Source organism: Rhynchophorus ferrugineus, unplaced genomic scaffold (genome assembly GCF_030347505.1).
Source record: "Rhynchophorus ferrugineus isolate W39M unplaced genomic scaffold, kcgeb_rfMv2 rfM2, whole genome shotgun sequence".
Classification (NCBI taxonomy): Eukaryota; Metazoa; Arthropoda; class Insecta; order Coleoptera; family Curculionidae; genus Rhynchophorus; species Rhynchophorus ferrugineus.
The window spans coordinates 2,049,700-2,070,539 of NW_027472581.1; the positions used below are offsets into that span (position 1 = coordinate 2,049,700).

At 32.5% G+C, this 20,840-nt stretch overlaps 1 protein-coding gene across 1 annotated transcript; it reads left to right on the forward strand.

Moving 5' to 3' along the window:
* Positions 1-2,144: 2,144 nt before the first annotated feature.
* On the forward strand, positions 2,145-17,373 carry LOC143190925 (short-chain dehydrogenase/reductase family 16C member 6). The gene is made up of 7 exons (XM_076395540.1): positions 2,145-2,278; positions 5,361-5,511; positions 8,030-8,184; positions 11,709-11,886; positions 13,340-13,500; positions 16,673-16,885; positions 16,944-17,373. Coding segments are annotated over exons 1-7 (963 nt in total). The 5' UTR covers positions 2,145-2,276; the 3' UTR covers positions 17,047-17,373.
* Positions 17,374-20,840: the final 3,467 nt, after the last annotated feature.

Genomic DNA, 20,840 nt, shown 5'->3' on the forward strand with positions numbered 1-20,840 from the left:
ACTTTTAAACTGAATTACTCAAATATTCTCCCATTTAGTATTTAGCAAATTTTCTCTGCAGATAATATCTCTGGGAAAATCGCTTTTTACTAACTTTAACACTTTTAAATAACGCAATTTAAAAGTTTCGAAGCTGAAGTGGGACGCAATTTCCCGAATGTATATATTACAGTGTGGAAGCTTAACTTCTAATTCAAATTGAATTACGGCCGATCGATGCAAGCAAAAAAAAGAAAAAGAAAGAGAAAAACTTCACTTTATTTAATATGGTTCTTATATTTTAAAAGCACTTTTATATGAAAAAAATCTCAATCTCTTATTTACTATATCACAGAGCATACGCGAATTAAACCAAAATATTTTTGAATAAAAAATAATTTTACAAAAAAAATATAATAAAAGGTGTTTGCATGCATTTTGATAAGCAGCATTTGAGAGATCGCCATAGGTCACAATGCGAAATAACCATGTATACAAACAACTGTTAAACAACCTAGCCTACCTGTTGAATTGGATGGTTTTGATATTTTTGATAATTTCTCTACATAAAATATATATAGATGCTGTTCATGTTCAAACAAAAGAGAGGCGAAAAAATTGCGAAACAGAGGACCTATTAAACGAAATTCAAACTCAAATAATCAAATAAAAAATTTCAAACAGAAGAAGTTCATTTTATTTAATATGGTTCTTATATTTTAAAAGCACTTTTATATGAAAAAATATCTAAACAGATATTGGTCTTTCCCGACATTTACACGCATAGATAAACATCAAAATGAAGGGAAAATGGCTACTACACAAATTGTGTAAATTCTATTGGGTTTGAATGCAATTTTAACTTAATTCCCTGAAAACCCTAGTTCGGACTCAGAGAGTTTAAATAAAAAAAAGGAAACAAATATAGTTAGCATCTTGATGAAGATAGTTATATTTAAAGGCGCAAGATCATTGCTTAAGAAGAGCTATAACATTTTTATTTTAAAGTAAGTGCAAAATTTTACATCAAAATTTAACAATAAAAAAGAACCATAAACATACAAATCATTTTTGCATATTTATTCGAATTATAACTATTAACTATATATCATAATCACTATTATAACTATTAAAGCATTGATGAAGTTTTCTAAGTAGATTTTCACTAAATTTGCAATTGTTTAAACATTATCATATTGTAATTCAAATTTAACGTATCAATTACATGTTTAAAAACAAAGAGGTTGATTTAAAAGACCATTATAAAGCCAATTTGGACCTATGGAGTGCAAATATGGGATTGCACTAAAAATTCAAATTAACTAGTTATCCAACACTGTCAAACCAAGGTTCTTCGATTTATTACCAATGCCTATCGCTACGTAACCAACAAAGAACTACACGACAACCGGGAAATCAAATAGATTTGCAAAGTTACCCAAGATTTCGCCTGGAAACACGAAAGAAGATTACTAAATCATACTAACGTGGAAGCAATAAGACTTTTTGTTCTTCTTCTCTGTGTTCAAACTGTTGGACATCGCACAGGATGTCAGGAGATTGAAGCGAACCAAACCATACGAACTTATATAAAGTGTATACATTTAGTGTAAACTACAGCTATACGTTATTATAAATTTAGAAGTAAGGAATACATATTGATGTATTTTCTCGTACTCGCCTTGCTTGTGAATTAATCCAAGTACAAATGAAATGTAGTAATAAATTAATGTATTATTAAGATTGTACTAAGCGTATCTAATAAATATGTTATTTACATGTTAAACGGACCTAAATGATGGTTTCTTCATTGATCAAATTTAATGCTTCAAATTTGAAATACATCCATCACATATAAAATATAATCAAAACAAAGTTACAAGTCCGGTAACTATTGGAAACTTTAATTCACAGTAACCTATTATGTTAATTATGTCCCATAAAATGTAATATTTTTTTAGAAAAAGGACAGTACACTTTAACCTGCACAAAAACAGACTTAAATAATTTAAATACACTTGCCTCAACTGCATCTTTTATTGTATAAAAACGCTACTCTAATTCCCGAGATTAACATTATTTTTTTGGATAAAATCAGCCTACTACCATTTTACCCGTATAAAATTCTTTATTTTAATAATTTAACATTTATTAGATTATATATTTCTAATTGCAGTAGTTTAATGTCCAAATAAAGCTTATCATTATCTTAAAACTGTATTTTGCTTTCGACACAATTCTGCTCGCTATCATTCATTGTGAGTTTGCCAGTGTGTGCGTGTGGATCAGAAACAGAGATGTAAGTGTTTTTCGTAACTAAAGCTTTTGAAGATAAAATGTAAACAAATACCTGATATCTAAAACTATACAGTTTATTTTAGCATATATCGCTTTTCTTGTCACGTTACATCTTAATACATACATTTTTTTTTCACCAGAGAATTATTATGCTTATTAGAATATATCAGTTATAAAAAATGTTCCTTCCTCTCATATTTGATTTATTCAATCGGGTTATTTTTAATCAAATAATTATTCTCTTACAAGAACTGCGTAATCGTATATACCTAGATGTAATTGCAACAAAACAGTACCATCAATATCAGTGTAAAATTATCATTCCCTTAAATGATATTTACAGTATAATCCTGACATGTCCGAAAATACAGTCAGTTAAAAAAATTATTTTAATTAAAAAAAAAACAGAAAGTTTGTTGTAAAAGTAAAACATTGTTTTCAATGTGATTCATAAGAGATATGTCACCTTTTCCCATACAACTTTTGAAGCAATTTATAGATTTCTGGACATGGAAATATCAAATGTAAGAACCGATGTAAAAATCGATGAAATAATATGCTTCTTTGATCAAATGGAGCTATTCCCTTGTTCTGGTCATCTTTCAGATCGTTCATTCGTGATATAGCAAGTTCATATAATATTGGGAAAAGACTATCTTCACATATTAAAAATTGTTAATGAAGCAGTTTCGCTAAATAATAACTTCACTTTTTCTTCTGAAAACACTCCCTGGATTCAAACTTTAGGTATTTCTTTATTTTACTTCTGATATGATGAAACATTGCATCTATTTCTGCCTAGCTATGTAAACTCTATTTATTAAGTATAAAATTGAAATATTCTGAACAATATATTCTTGTTTCACTTTAGCTAGCTCATTCTGATCATCAGCTTTCACATGTTCATTCAGATTGTTCACCGCCTATTAACATTTACTATTAACGAACAAATTAGAATTAACGCAAAATTTTTAACGCGCTTTTGAAACTTTTCATTTATAATTTTTTTTTCAACAAATAATCCCCAACTATACTTCACAGCTGCATATTTTGAGTGGAATTACTTTAAAATCCCAGCAATTTCCTATAATTGACTCAACATATTATATGTAATTAATTGTACCTAATCAATAGCGAATAGATATTTTTATTCATGACCATTTTTTACTTTTCTGTCGCAGAAACCATAATTTTAACTTAGACGAAGTCTGGTCTATATGGCGAGTGGATACCAAGTTACAATTATTGCCTTTTTTAAGCCATCTGTAGAAAGAACAAAAATTACTTTTTTCCATCCTGATATATATAAGCAAATAATATTCTCATAACTCATAGGGCATTGTTATATTTAAGCAATGTCTTATACTCAATAATGACCACATCAACACACTTGTAACATGTATTTGTTTGTTTGGATTAAATTGACAACAATAGCGATAGTGTTCATCTTCAAATTGTAACTTTCTATCCTCATTCTCGATAATTATGATTTCCGTTAATTAGCCTTGAACCTTCATTGACACCATAATTAAAAATAGTTAAGATTCAATCTAGTTACATTTATAATTAGAAATGAACGTAAAGAAGAAGAGAGATAAACAAACAATATCCAACCTAATTATAATTCAGTTAAGAAGATTTTCAAGTTCGCGTTTTTAATCCAGTGTTGTCTTTGTACAGGGTGTCTTAAACTATATGCAGGATTATCATGAAATAAAAACAGATATATTTTTTAAAAAATATTATCAAAACGTCTGAATTTTGTTGATGGAACCTTGAAACGTAAATATACCTAACAGCATTAACAAAAATAAAACATAGCTCTCAAAATATGTAATACAGGGAGCAGGAAACCATTTATTATCATCAAAACAACGGAATAAATAACATAAAATTTTACACATTGGTTACCACGTTTTTTTAAATACTGCATTCAACAGTGATAACGCTTTTAGTTTTATTTTTATCATTTTTAGCCTCTGAGTTAACAAACTGCTTTTCTTTGTTTCTTAAATTTTCAAAGTCAAAGTCAAAATTTTGTTAAAATATATTTTGAAAACAAATTAATGTGTCGACCATCTATTGACTTTTTCTTTAAGTGTGTTCTATTTAGACATTACTAAGTATAACGTTAAATAAGTCTCGATATTAAATGCTGGTGTGAGAGATAAAAGCGATTTTTTTTCAGTAATTTTGAAACATTATGTTATCTTGGAGATTGTATAAACAAGTAAACTGTGCGATCTGTGTGAATTTCTGAACATTCAGGAAGTATTGAATTAGTCCCTATTTCCTTAGTATCCGGCCTGACATACACATGGCGCTACTAGAATAAAATCCATATATTTTTTAGTCAGCCCCAACCCTCAAAAGATGCGTGTATAAATTTACGCCTCGCCTCGCCTTGCCGAAAAACGGCCGCTTTTGAAGAAAAAGTATGTGTGGCTTCACCAAGACAATGCACCATGTTACAAGGCAATGAAAATGATGGCAGAAATCCATGAATTGGGCTTCGAATTGCTTCCTCATTCACCGTATTCTCGTAGATCTCAAAAGAATGCTCGGTGGGAAAAAATTTTCGTCGAATGAGGAGGTGGTCGCCGAAACTCAGGCCTATTTTGAAGCAAAGGACAAATTACACTACAAAAATGGTATCGAAAAGTTGGAGGGTCGTTATAATCGGTGTGTCACCCTTGAACGGAATTATTACTATGGTAGGTCGGATACTTTTCAATTGACCTGTTACACATGTTATGTAATACAGCCCAGACTATTCGGCAATCTATTTGAATGGTGACCGAATGAGATGGTTTGTTTTTACCCTCACTTCCACCGGTCGCCTCTTCTTTCCGTAAAATAAAACAGTTTTTTAAGAGATATAATAGTTATTTTATTTAATACCCTTTCATTTCAGAGGTTGGTCTATTTCTACCATCAGTGTCGCTTCGTATTTGCCGCCCAACAAGCCTCTTCTTTCCGTGAAATAAAACAGTTCATTTTAATAATTTAATTAATTTTTTTGAGAGCCTTTCACAAACTATAACTTATATACCGTTATAACAATTAATACTATCCCTTTTCAGGACTACGTCGGAGAGAATTCGTCAAATGGTTGTTGCCCTAGGATGTGTGGTATATTATCTTCTACTTATGACTCCATATTGTTGGTTAAAAAATATTTATAAACTGTTTGTGCCTGATCCACCTAAAAGCGTCAAGGGAGAAATTGTATTGGTAAGTTTCGGGAACATTTTTTAAATTCATATAAATACAAATGAAACGCAAAAATGTACGCACGGGCATAACTTCATAACGACTGCATCAAATTGGATAATTCTTTTAAGATAATAATATTTAAAAAATTTCCCGGAACACTTTTCAGATTCAAAAGTTCAGTTGGGAATATATTTTAGAGTAAATTGATATAGCTCGGTGAATAGAGGTAAAACGAAATAAAACAGTGGTGTTTACATTAAGTGACCGTTACTTATTGAAGTAATATAAAAATGTGGAAAATACAAAATAGATAAAACGGATGGCAGCGGTGTTACCTGGAGACGAGGCTTGTGCAGTCGATGGTGGCACGTCTAAACCAAACGATGATCGGGTACTGATATGATTGGAAATACCCTTCAATCACATCCCAGATAAAGGTCTCAGGGTTGCCTGCTATTCGTTATCGGGTCCTAGTTGGCGCTGCTGGCACCCCGCCCCTGTTCGACATCTGTGATTATATTTCTGGGTATTTTGTAGACCGTTATTTCACTATGTAAAATTCGACATGCCTCAAGGTCGCTACAATATAATTAAAACAAGCAAAACGTCATCAAAGTCACATTGAAGAACCCAGACAAGCAAGAGATTACCCAATAGAGTCATCATGAAATACATACAGAAGCTATTCAAAAATATAGTCAAAGTCATCCTACATGAAAAGTGATTGACTATTCAAATGATAATATTGTAAGTATAGGGAATCGGTTGCCTTGTATTTGGTGTTGTGATTTATAATTACAGGCTAAACATACAGAAATGTGCTGCAATTATAGTGACGGCCAACCTTCTATTATTGAGCTATATTCACCGGTCCTTGTTCCTTCTGATTGCTACTTGATCCAACATATGATATTACTAGATTCATGGATAGCCTCAAAAGATACATCGTTCTTTCGAGATGGAATTCGTAAATGTCCTAAATCTCCATCTTCTTCCTCAAATTAGCTCATAGAGCATCCTTTCTGATAGTACTAAACTATCCAAGAAAATTCTGTTTCCTTTTTGACCTTCTATGCACTTGTGAACTGTTGTAACTACTATATCATCATCATCTTTGGAATTGTAAACCCATATTTAAAAGAAAAAGGCTGTACTCAATATAAAAACAATGAGTAAACCACCGATGATAAGAAATCAATAATCAACAAACTAGTAAAATATTTCATTATATGTACAAGGACAGTCCTAAATCAGTGAAAAATATATTAATTATGAATAATATACGCTATCTAAACTAACAGGTCAACTGAACAGGCGATCTGACACATAGATGTCGGTACTAGAATTAAATCCAAATGATTTTTAGTTAGCCCTAACACTCAAATGATGCGTGTATAAATTTGACAGCTGTCGGAAAATTAGTTTGTGAATTATAGCATTTTGAGTTACGCAACTTTTGTTATTGTGAAAAAAATGGATAAAAAGGAATTTCGCGTGTTGACAAAATATTGCTTGATGAAGCGAAAAAATACAGTTGAAGCAATAACTTGGCTTGATGCCGTGTTTTTGGATAATGTCCCAGGAAAATCAACCTTCAAGGATTGATATGCCAAGTTTAGACGTGAACCTGAACGCAGTGGACGTCCAAAAGAGGTTGTTACCGACGAAAACATTTAAAAAATCCACAAAATGATTTTGAATTACCGTAAATTGAAAGTGAATGAAATAACAGACACTCTAAATATGTCAACTGAACATGTACATCATATCATTCACGAATATTTGGGTATGAGAAAGCTCTGAGTAAAGTGGTTGCCACGCGAGCTCACTTTTGACCAAAAACAACGACGAGTTGATGATTCGGAGCAGTGTTTGAAAATGATCAAGTGTAATAAACCCGAGTTCTTGCGACGATATGTGACAATGGATGAAACGTGGCTTCATCATTTCACTCCGCAGTCCAATCGACAGTCATCTGAGTGGACTGTACACGATGAACCTGCTCCAAAGGGTGGAAAGACGCAACAGTCGGCTGACAAGGTTATGGCGTCTGTATTTCGAGATGCGCATGGAATAATTTTCATTATCTACCTTGAAAAAAGAAGGATCAGCAGCGACTATTATATAGCGTTATTGGACCGTTTGAAGGTAGAAATCGCCGAAAAACGGCCGTATATGAAGACAAAGAAAGTGCTGCTTCACCAAGAAAATACACCGTGTTACAAGGCAATGAATATGATGGCAGAAATCCATGAATTGGGCTTCGAATTGCTTCCTCATCCACCGTGTCCTCCACATCTGGCCCCCAGCGACTATTTCCTGTTCTCAGTTCTCAAAAAATGATCGCTGGGAAGACAAATGTCTTCCCGTTGAATGAAGAGGTGTTCCCCCTTGAAGGAAATTATGTTGAATTAAAAAACTAATTCTGCCAAAAAATGTGTTTTACTATGGTAGGCCGGGGACTTTTTAGTTGACCTGTGATTACATTTATTATTATTAATACACACTTAAATAATTAAATTGTTATTTGTTTCAGATTACAGGAACCGGACATGGAATGGGACGTCTGCTAGCTGAAAAATATGCAAAAGAAGGTGCCACCGTAGTTGGCTGGGACATAAATGACGTCAATAATGAAACGACTCTACGTGGTATCAGAAAATTAGGATTTACGAAAGTATATGGTTACAAGTGAGTGCCTTCAGATAGATAATGCAGTAAACATAAAAAGTTCGATAGCGAAAACAAATATATCAATGTTATCGTGTTTTCACTGACGTATTTTTAAAAATTATAAATAAAGATTTATTTATACACTTGTTCAAAGTTCAGAAAATCTTAAACAATTATTGATAGCGTCCATTGTTGCTAGTTTCTTTTCATAATTCTGTCAGAAATCTCTCTCACGACGTCATTATGTGTGAGATAACAGAATATTCCTTACTTTATAAGAGAACGCAATAACATACAATGTAGAGTACAAATAATATAAAGTATTAAATGTTATATCTAATAATGTGACCAATTGAATGAAATTTCGAAAATCAAACAATATTTTTTATCCTAGATTAAAACTGGGGAAAATAATTTCGGTTTTTAAATTTTTTCTAGTGCCTATAACTTAAGTACTTATCTAGAAACATCCATTGGTCCTTATTTGGTCACTAATAAAATAGAAGTTAGTAGAACTTTTCAGTGTTTTTACCATTTATTAATATTATTCCTAGAGTATTTAGCGGCTTCCATAATAGTTCTCATGATTTTATTTATTTTATTTTATTTAATTTTTTTTTTATTTTATTATTAAATGTTGTATTAAACTTATGTTATATCGCAAAACATTTACTTGAAATTTAGTATGAGCTATTTCTATATACTCTTCTAACTTATCAATATCAAATTCAAACAATATTTTCACCAACAGAATTTTTTTCAATATTTTTCGATGTTTCTGAAAAAATCTAAAAAATTAAACAGAAAAGGTAATATAAATACAGTCAAAAATATTTTACTGTTCATCAACAAAAAATGTATTCCTTTTTCCATTGTATTATTAAATAAAATTGAAAAATAGAGTTTCTAAAGGTTGTTATATTAATGTACGATTAGCTATTCGAATGGAGCAGTTGACAATAAAAATTACTAAATTAGTAAACAGTTAACCGTGATATAATAGATAATATTCAACGCTAATAACGCAAGTTTATAAAATTGGATCTACTTTTGAACCCGAGCAGATCAGAATGATTCTTAACGTTATTGATGTCCTGAACCTTCAACTGTGTATCTATATGGTTCTAGTTGTCGAGACCACGCGTGGTGGCAGCACTGTGCTCTTATAACATCTGATGATATTGCATTAAATACCGTTTGGAATTAGTTTATGTCCTGTGATTGTGCTTTGGAATGTGTGAAAATGTAAAAACAATGGTGCCAAGTCGATTCAAAATATCTTTATTATATTTGCAGATGTTTTGTGCTTGGTAGATGTGTAAAAGGCCATTTCAAATGCACTCAAAGATGCGTATTTGCAATAGTTTGATTTTTCTGTAGTAAACACTGAGAAGCCATGAGTACCTAAATTGTTCTGCAATGCGTACAGAGCAAAGCTGTATAAGTGGTCACTTGGTGGGAATATATACTGTTCATTTGCTATGCCAACGTTATGGAGAGAGCAGAAAAATCACGTAGTTGGTTGTTACTTTTATTCGACGAATGTCGTTGGTATAATTGTAAAAAATAGCACAGTATAAATAACCTGACGTATCGTCAGTGTCGAAGACAGTTCTACATACAAACAGTGATCTAATGCCAGTTTCTCCATGGTATAGGTGCAAAAATCTTTAAAATCAAGGAAAAAACAATGAACCAGGGATTTTGGGACAAAGGATTAATGCGATTCCGGGCGAAATCTAATGCTAGGAACAGATCCCAAACAACATAAAAGAATCAAATTCACTCTCTGTTCATTTCTGGTTTATACTTTTTAATTGAATAACCATTAATGCTCAAAAATAGTAAAATAATGAATTTACAGAATATTTCGAAAACCAGAACAAATTTTAAATTAAAGATGGATTGCTGGTTTGGATTCAGCCCGCCAAATTTATCTTATAAACATCTTTTGGTTGTTCAAGTCCAAAACCGTGTATACTTGTGTTATTACTATACAGTGCTTAGTGTTTTACGATATTACTCATTAAGTTGTAAACAAAATAATAGATATGAATAAACAGTGTAAGCAAAACAGGATCTTCTCCAGATTTATCTGCAAGGTCACCGGTCTACTTGAAAAAAAAGCGCCAAAAACAACCAAATTATTCGATAGTCCATTTTGTTCTATGTTTCCAAACACTAGTTATCTCAAATAAATAATATTAGGCAAATATAGTAGTGTTGAAAATATTTACAGTTAACAGTTTATTTGGTAACAAATAAATTTGTAATTTGTTTGTTAATTCTGTCGCCACAATCTGGAGACAAGTTTGAGTGGTAATTTGTGTATAAATATGCAGACATCCAGTGTTCTTTAGAGTTACATATCTTTTAAGACATGGCGGAGGGAATTTGTTTTATTAGGCGTGTTACTATGATTCTTCGAAGTATACGGTTCTTTAGTTGTGTTGGATGAGCTGACTTTTTGATCCAACATTTCTCCAATTTAATTTGTCATGATGAACGCGGAAGTATTTTGCTGATTCTGGTCAAGCATTGGGCAAGCATCTTAGATATAATTAGAGTTCTGTCTTTTCGCAGCATTGGAAAATTGTTATGGGCAGATTCGAAGCTATTAAATTGTATTCAGGGTTCGGCAATATTTGAATTATTTCTAATTGAAATACGTGATTGGAAAATAAATACATATTTAGTATTTGTATTGAATTCTTTCTAAAAATATAATTGGTATTTCAACATTCCAGACACTGAGGTATTTTGTGATTACTGTTGGTAATGGCTTTAAAATGCATTTCAACATAAATCCATTTAGCTATCTTAGTAATGAATACGTTATGTAGAAAATAGCTCTCGATGTCTTTCGCAATTTGTGTCCAAAATTACATAAAATAATACCATAAGACTCGTCTAGTACTGGTACTCGACCAGTACTACTAAAGATGATATATGATATTGTATTGTAAACAGAACATCAAGAATGGAGTTGGAGTCAGTTATAAAAGTTAAAATCTTACCATACTTGAACGCTATCCAAATATAAACAATATATCAAAATACAACACAAGTTTGTCCTCATCAAGACCTGCAGAATTATTGTTTTCTTTAGCAGGTTCTATTCATTCCCTAACAAGGCACTGTTTGATAAAACACTTAATATAACATAATACTCATAAGATAAAAGTTTAGAGTTCAAGTAAGAAAATTCATCTTTTACTAAATTGGCTGGGCTGTATTAGTTCTACTCTATTTACATAACCTATAATAGGAGCATACCATATTTTGCATTTTAAATAAACGAATTATCCATGGGAGCTATTCACTTTGCTTAATGTTGAGATCACCCCAGCGTAGAACAAACATAGGAGTGATCCCAAGACCCTAACCTGTGAAACTTCAGCAAGAATAAATCTGATTATTGAAAATATCCCCTTAAACGATATCCTAAAAGAAAAACTCCAGTTTTCTAAAAATAGGTCATTTAGTTATGCTAATACAATTCTTATTATATCATGTTGATTTTAAACTGTTTCATATTTCAGATGTGATATCTCCAATAGAGAAGAAGTTCTAAGAGTAGCTAAGAAGGTCCAAAAAGAAGTAGGTGACGTTACGATCTTAATCAACAATGCGGGTATAATGCCATCCCACTTATTCCTGGAACATACTGAACAAGAAATAAGAAACATAATGGAAATCAATGTCATGGGACATTTTTGGGTATGTAGAATATTCCTATCACTATAATGAAATATAAATTTTTGGTATTTAAAAAAGTAGTCTCGATGATGATGTAATACTTTTTTTAAATTAGATTTGAAATAAAAATTATTTTTCCTATTTGGTATTTGGGATCATGTAATAGAAAAGACAGCAAACACTTTTATCTTGAAACCACAACTACTTTTTCGAGTTTTTTTATTATTATTAATGGCTCAACAATCCGTTCAAGTGATCTACTGTATGGATGGTAGCATATTTAGCTGATTGACAAGTAACTACAATGGGGTGGACTTCATAATATTTCAAAGTAGTTGATTCTAACGCTTTGAATTACAATGGTTTTTGGTTCCAGATATAGAAATATATGGATCATCAATTCTATCACGCAGTAACCTTAAAAACCGGGTTAGTTGGTTTTAAAACATTGAATGGTGGCTTTATTTTATTTTCTAGCTCAATTCCATAGGACCAAAGGGACCTGACTACCATATTTGCATAGCAACACATTATTATCTAAATATAACTTTGATATTGATTGATATTGATTGATATCCGGTAATACATTCGGTTTAGTTTAAGTTAAATATACTTTTATTTGCCAAGTATTTGCTTCTTCCAAGTAAGGTTGTCTCTAGACGCAGGTCGAGATATTTAACACCCTCACCTAGAGGAGTTTCACAATTACTAAAATTCACCAATGAGCATGTTCTTCTATACAAGTTTCATATTGGTACCAGTAACCAAGCTGGGTAAGGTCGGATTTCTTCTGGAATCGTTTCCAAGTTAGTTTCTTTCAGGTTTATATTAAGTAACAGGTTGAGTGGAAAAAAATGTGTCTCTAAGTCCGCCAAACGCCAAAATTGTTATAAAAATACTAGTTTAATAGAACCTTTCTTGCATGATGAACTTATCTGATATATTATTCAACGACAACAATTTCTATCATTTCTTTTATTTTATATGAACGAGGGACCATCAAATAAAAAGTAGAAAAGGGGATGTGCGTGCTCAAGGGTATTTTTATTACTTTCTAGTTATTCTAACAATCCAAAAAAACTAAACATAAAAAGAAAAACAGGACACTTAAATGCATCCAACAGCTTTGTCATTTTATTGTTTTTATTCCTATTAAGTACAGCTCCTTTCTAGTATTTTATGTTCGTCTTTGTAATGTCTATCATCCATTTTTACCTTATATTACGTATTACATTTATTAAATGAAAACATATATTGAAAAATTTCCTTGCCAAATTATATATAAAAAGAAAAATTACACAAGCTAAAAAGTTATATAACAAATAAATGGAGGCAATATTTGTTATTTCTTCCTGATATTACTGAAGTTACATTTGCTAATTATTTTCTGACAGTAAAACTTTTAATAATTCTTGAAAACTAACTTCACTTAAAAGCACGCCCAATTAAACAAAATTAAGTATACTTGTTATAGACACTACAGGCATTTTTGCCAACAATGAGGAAAAACAATCGAGGACATGTCGTGTGTTTATCTTCAATGGCTGGACAAGTAGGATGCATTAATCTAGTTCCTTACAATGCGTCTAAATTTGCAGTTCGTGGATTAATGGAAGGACTATATGAAGAGTTCAGGTAACATATGTTTTATATAAAGAAATTGATAATAATTAGCTAAACGTTATCAATCTAAATCCTCTAAAATCAGTTAGTAATAAATTAACAATTCGCCGCTATGTTAACTGATGGTACGTAACCCCACTAGGTGACTAGTTACTAGTTAACACTTAGTTTAAACCTTCTCTTAAAGTTCCATATATTTAATACAATACAAAACAATAGAATTATGTTAAAGCAAGAAGACTCCAATAAAATGATGTAAAATGCTATGGTTTAAAACGTCACATAATAGGATTGAAAATCCGCCTATAAAATATGTATCATTCAGCTTTGAACTAAGTAATAACTGAACTGTGGCCCTGGAAGAACTTATAAAGCTTCTAAATAACCCTAAATATTTTTAATTACGACAGGTTTACTGTAGATATGTGAGATAAATATAAAAAAAAGATGCTGATTCGTTTGCAGACTTTGAAAGTTATCTCTCACTTTCACAAAAATGTGGTTCTAGTCAGCTACCCTATAACATCTATTCGAAAAATACTATTGAAGAATGAAATGGACAGCATGGGGCAAAAGCCCCGCTACCATTTCGATTGCTTATAACTCTGCTCAAAAAAGATAAGTAAGTTTGATTTCCATAAAAAGTTTATTTGGTCTTTACAATTTTTTTGTTATAAATTATATCGACTAAATGGTGACTGCGATTCGCTATGCAACTGTCGGCTCTTCCATTTCATGACATCCATTCCAACATCTGAAGGTGAATTTCTTTAATTATGTGATGAATATTGTCTTTAAAATGTTGAATCCTATGGGGCTTATTCACATAAAATTTTGATTTTAAAAAACCACATAAGAAAAAGTCTGGTGCTGTTAAATCCGGAGATCTGGCTGGCCATGCTAAAATTAGTCTTCGCGGAAAACGTCATAAATGAATTGTTGAACAAGCTCTGTGTGCTGTGGCCCCATCTTGCTGAAACCATATGTCCTTTAGTCCTTGCTCTTCAACTTCAGACCCAAGAAAATTTCGAATCATGCCTTGGTACCATTCAGCAGTTACAGTAACTGCAACACCTTTGTCATTTTCAGAAAAATAGGGAGCAATGATTCCAGCATGAATACCACATCAAACAGTTGTTTTAGTGGATGCAATGATGTTTTATGAATTAATTGAAGATTCTGTGTTACCCAGAACCCACCGTTCTGTTTATTGACGTGGCCATTGAGAGAAAAATGGGCTTCATCGCTCCGTATCAATTTAAACGAAAAATCTTCAATTTCACTTAGGATTGCATGAGTGTACTCAACTCTTTGATCAGGATCGCTCGGTAGCAATGTATGAACCAACTGAATTTTGTACGGGAACATTTTGACGGGAGACTCTGCAATACTATCGCGCACCAGAGCCACATTTTCAATGTTAGGGGACGTTCGTTGTCTTCCAGAATGAGGCCTGACTGTTGTTGTACCGTACTGTCGAAAATTGGCATGTAAACGATAAATTGTGTTTTTTTTTTGAGACAGCGGATATTTTTGACGCAATTTCCAATAATGGAACGGTTATTTTCAATAAATATTATCACTATTTCTGCTCGTTCTTGTTGCGTATATTTATCCACAATAAAATGTCGACGTCTACACAACACAATGGTTAAAGCTAAACTGAGCTAAACGTCACAAAACCAATATGGCGCGCAATCAAAATGGTACTCCATCTGTTATAATGTCTGGAGGGAAAATATAGCCTCGGTGGATTATCTGCAAATGATATCAACATTCTGATGTAGTATCGTACAAATTTGCATTACTAGACCAACAATTTATGATATTTTAATAAATTGTGTAATTTATATAATTTTAGCAGCATCTGCCGTACCCAAAGAAGTACAGAACGAATCAGAAGTTATTACAATAAATGTAATAGTTATTATCATATATTATGTATTTGCATGTTTTATGATCACTTTTTCATTTTAAAAAGGCATTTATTGAAAAAAAGTAGATTTAATTTATACTAACTGAAATATTTTTAATTTTCTACAACTTTCTATCTTTCCGGCCATACCGTGTCGGAAGAACAATGTTGGTTAAATAGCAATCCAATCTTTGATCAATTTCGCTCTTCCTCTGGATTTCTAAACAGTGTGTCGGCAAAACAATGCCACATCGATCTCAACAATCTGTATATTCATAATATCAGTTTTGTTAGATTTTAGCGGTTTGTAATACATCTTACTGTGGATACTGGCTTACTGGTCTTGTGTGCATGGATCCCCTGGGCTAGTGCATAACATTTTGTAGATATATGTATCATTATAAGTTTACTTTTCATTTCCAGTTTCAACAAGCCATAGAAAAATCTTTTTTACAATATTGGTATGGTTCGAAATGATATTTTTGTCATTTATGATCAGCAACAATATCTAAAAGCTTCGTAGCAGATTACTTCAAATTAAACAATGAAATTAATGAAGCACTATAGCACTATAGCCTTTTCAGCATCCTTGACATGTGTCAGATTTCATATCTTACGATATCGCTTTGCAAAATACTTAAAAAAAAATTACCTCAGTTGTTAAACAAGATTTGGATATCTTTTAAGGCTTCTTTGCACCTTTCAATCACTGACCATCATTGAATGAAAAATAGATCTAATTTATACTAACTGAAATATTTTTAATCATTTCCTACAACTTTCTATCTTTCCGGCCATACCGTGTCGGAAGAACAATGTTGGTTAAATAGCAATCCAACCTTTGATCAATTTCGCTCTTCCTCTGGATTTCTATACAGTGTGTCGGCAAAATAATGCTACATCGATCTCAACAATCTGGTATATTCATAATATCAGTTTTGTTAGGTTTTAGCAGTTTGTAATACATCTTACTGTGGATACTGACTTACTGGTCTTGTGTGGATGGGTCCCCTGGGCTAGTGCATAACATTTTGTAGATATATGTATCATTATAAGTTTACTTTTCATTTCCAGTTTCAACAAGCCATAGAAAAATCTTTTTTACTTAATGTACACATCACATGCACATCATACAATCATAGTGTCAATCACAGTGCGTACATACCACCATAGACATACAATGTATTCATACCGCAATGACTTTTACTCAACCCTATATTACTTTTAGTTCTGTCAATAATATTCCCCGTACTTGTACACCTATTTTAGACATTATCCTAACAACAAGGTAAAATTTACAACCATCTACCCATTTTTGGTGGACACAGGTCTCTGCAAAAATTACGAAATATCCTTGGATTTGATCACGCCGATGGCAAAAGCCCAAGATGTAGTTGAAGGCATCTTTAAAGCGCAAACTCAAGGGATTCAACATCAACTGTTACCAGCCGAGATGACGTTACATATCCATTTTTTAACAAAGTATGTTTAAAACAACTGTTTGGCACTTTACACCACAACTACAATATTCCTTCTTTAGGTTTCTACCTCAAGAAGTAGTAGATCATATGCGAAGCTTCCTCAAAGCCGACTTGAAATCAGATAAGGACCTCGTCAACAACGGAACTAAGAAGAATATGTAGGAAATGACATAATTTATTTCTAAATGTTTAAGGATTTATTATAACTCAAGTTTGTTTTTATGTGTGATGTTGTTATTCGAGTAAAACTTGTCAAAACAACAAACAAAATTGTTTTAATAAATGTTTCAAAATCATTAACTGATTAAGTGCAGACAGTCTGTAGATAAATATATGTTATATTATATTAATATAAGAAACAAATATATTTACCGACTTAAAATGTATTATTTAGTTAATATAAATATACACAACATTATGTATTAACAAATAGTATATACACAACACATACATATTTATATAAAATAATAACACAAATAGTATTTCTAATAGTTTTTGAATATATTAATCCTGCAAATCACAAGGACCATATAATAAGAATTATAACAACATATTGTGACTCACTTTTATAAAAAAAACAGCTATATGATAAAAGTGCAGCTACTCACATTGTTATTCCTATTAAAACAATGTAAAAAAAACATTTTACCATAAAATATTAAAATTACTATCTACTTTCAATAGAAGAAAACGCATTTTGGGTTTCCTCGTCACAAATCGTGACGAAGCCTCCCTCTGTTGTGAGAAGCTGAAACTAAACCAGCACTGCACTCAGAAAACGAATGCCCAACGGCTTTTAGTTCGGCGCGACCGGGATAGATGGCGCCACGCGAAAAATGTATTGATTGAAAGCCAAACTATTGATATGTTTAAGGATATACTGCCTTGTTATTATTAATTTTATTACTTACGTATTAGGAACTGATGCTAGTTGTTGCACTTACCTAAAAAAGAAAAAAAAAATTACATAAAATGTTTTGTTTTATTAAAAATAAAGTTTTTTATATAAAAGTTAAATTTCTGTATGTTTGTGTTTGTAAATCTCGGAAAGTGTTTTGGAAATCAGTTGAAATTCTCACACAATATAGAGCGTGAACACGAAAGGGTTAGTAATATTAAATATGTACATATCACGCCTATAAATCAGGTTTTTTAAAGGTTTTGTTACAGATGAAGTTGTAAATATCAGAATTTGTACCAAGTAAATCGCATTTGCGAGTTTTACTTATTGATTATGGGGTAAAACTTATGGCAAACATGCCCCATCCATTTCAAAATGTTAATATTGGTTAGACGTTTTAAAAGTAGTGATTTTGACACCGCAGACAGAGCGTTCTGGACAACCCAACATATTAGAAGACGAGGATTTTCCTATAATTGATGCTTCTTAGTCGAGCACTGCGCGAGAACGATGTCACAACAATGTTATTCTCCACCATGACAAAGCTCGACCACATGTTACAAAACCGGTAAAAACCGCCCGCTGTATTCTCCAAACTTTGCTCCTTTTGACTATTACGTGACCTGTTTCAGGTGCGCTTCAATTCTAATAAAAATACCAAAAAATGTGTTGATATGCGGATAGCCTCAAAAGATACATTGGTCTCTGAAGATGGAATCCGTATATTGTCAATACTTAAAAATAAAATAATAAATAACTTTGCACCGATTTTTCATAATATGAGTTATGCAGCGACCTTGAGGCATGTCGAATTTTACATCGTGGAATAACGGTCAACAAAGTACCCAGAAATATAATCCCAGATGTTGAACACGGGCGGGGTGCCAGCAGCGCCAATTAGAACCCGATAACAAATAGCTGGCAACCCCGAGACGTTTATCTGGAAATTTATTGAAGGGTAATTCCAATCATTCGGTAACCGACCATCGTTTGGTTTAGACGTGTCACCATCGACTGCCCAAGCCTTGTCTCCAGGTAACACCGCTGCCATCCGTTTTATCTATTTTGTATTTTCCACATTTTTATATTACTTCAATAAATAACGGTCACATAATGTAAACACCACTGTTTCATTTTCGTTTTACCTCCTTTCACCGAGCCATATCAGTTTACCCTAAACTTCTAACTCATTTGCTTTTAAATATTGCAGCAAGTTGTTGAAGTTAATTTATTGGCACTAACAGTCATGAAGAACGTTTTGACGATAATAAGAGTTGAAAGGGTAGCGAGCAGACCAGATTGATAACATTAGAGAGAGATTTGATAACATTAAAAATAATTAAATTAAACTTAAGACAAACTCAGATGCAGAATATGGCCAACCAAGCTTAATGTCATCAATTTGCTTTTTCCTATGCTTCGGTTACTTAAAACATAACATCCTGAGTAAATTATTTAAAAGCAGAAATACACAGAAAGCTTGTCTGTCTTTAGTGCAATGAGATTTAATAGTGAAATCATGTGATCATGCTGTGACAGAATAAACTGAACAGTTACCTGGACTGGAACAGCCAGCAATACGATTGAAAAAACGATTAAATCAAAGTACTGATGTTTTCTAAGGTATAAAATACGTGCACAGGTTTTTCCACAAAGCTGATTATATATTTCCCAGCTAGAAAGCTAGAAATATTGAAGAACAGACTACAATGGTATAAATTAATTTCTTGTTGACTCTTCGTTAGCGGTGGCGAGATGCGGTGAAGCGTATTCGAAGTTTTTCAGTATCCACAGCAGCGTATTAATTGAGAATTAAAAAGTTCTAGAGTACCAACTTTGGACTAATGATGACGATAACGATGGTATATGGAACAACTCGTTAAGTTTATGTACAATAGAATACCCTAATAATTAACATAAGACTGGTAACCAGCGAAAAACGGACTGTAGATACTTATTTACATTAGTAACACATCTTATAATATTTAAATCTTAACAGGTCAATTGAAAGGTCCCTGGTCTGACACATAGATGGCACTAATTGAATTAAATCCAGATGTTTTTAGTTAGCTCTAACACTCAAAAGATGCCTGTCAAAATTTGACAACTGTCGGATCATTAGTTTCAGAATTATAGCATTTCGAGTGAAGCTACTTTTGTTATTGTGAAAAAAATGGATAAAAATTAATTTCGCGTGTTGATAAAATATTGCTTTTTGAAGGGCAAAAATACAGTTGAAGCAAAAACTTGGCTAGATGCCGATTTTCCGGACACTGTCCCAGGAAAATCAACCGTCAATGATTGCTAAGTTTAGACGTGGTGAAATGAGCATCGAAGACGTTGAACGCAGTGGACGCCAAAAGAGGTTGCTACCGACGAAAACATTTAAAAAATCCTCAAAATGATTTGGAATGGCCGTAAATTGAAATTGAATGAAATAGCAGACACTCTAAAGATATCAACTGAACAAGTACATCATATCGTTCAGGAATATTTGGGTATGGGAAAGCTCTGTGCAAAGTGGTTGCCGCGCGAGCTTACTCTTGACCAAATACAACGACGAGTTGATGATTCAGAGCAGTGTTTGAAGGTGACTAAGAGTTCTTGCGTCGATATGTGACAATGGATAAAACCTAGCTGCATCATTTCACTCTGAATTCCAATCGACAGTCATCCGAGTAGACTGCACACGATGAACCCGCTCCAAAGCATGGGAAAACGCAACAGTCGGCTGGCAAGGTTATTTTTGGATGCGCATGGAATAATTTTCATCGACTACCTTGAAAAAGGAAGGACCATCAACAGCGACTATTACATAGTGTTATTGGACCGTTTGAAGGTCGAAATCGCCGAAAAATGGCCTCATTTGAAGAAAAAGAAAGTGCTGCTTCACCAAGACAATTCACCGACCCAAGTCAGTGAAAACGATGATAAAAATCCATGAACTGGGATTCCAATAGGTTCCTCATCCACCGTATTCTCCAGATCTGGCTCCCAGAGACTATTTTCTTTTCTCAGATCTCAAAAGAATGCTCGCTGGGAAGAAATTTTTGTC

What these genes read in the sequence shown, in the direction of transcription:
- LOC143190925 (XM_076395540.1), top strand. An exon ending in TCAAGGGAGAAATTGTATTG is followed by an intron (nt 5,512 to 8,029) that starts GTAAGTTTCGGG and finishes TATTTGTTTCAG; the next exon opens with ATTACAGGAACCGGACATGG. An exon ending in CATATCCATTTTTTAACAAA is followed by an intron (nt 16,886 to 16,943) that starts GTATGTTTAAAA and finishes TTCCTTCTTTAG; the next exon opens with GTTTCTACCTCAAGAAGTAG.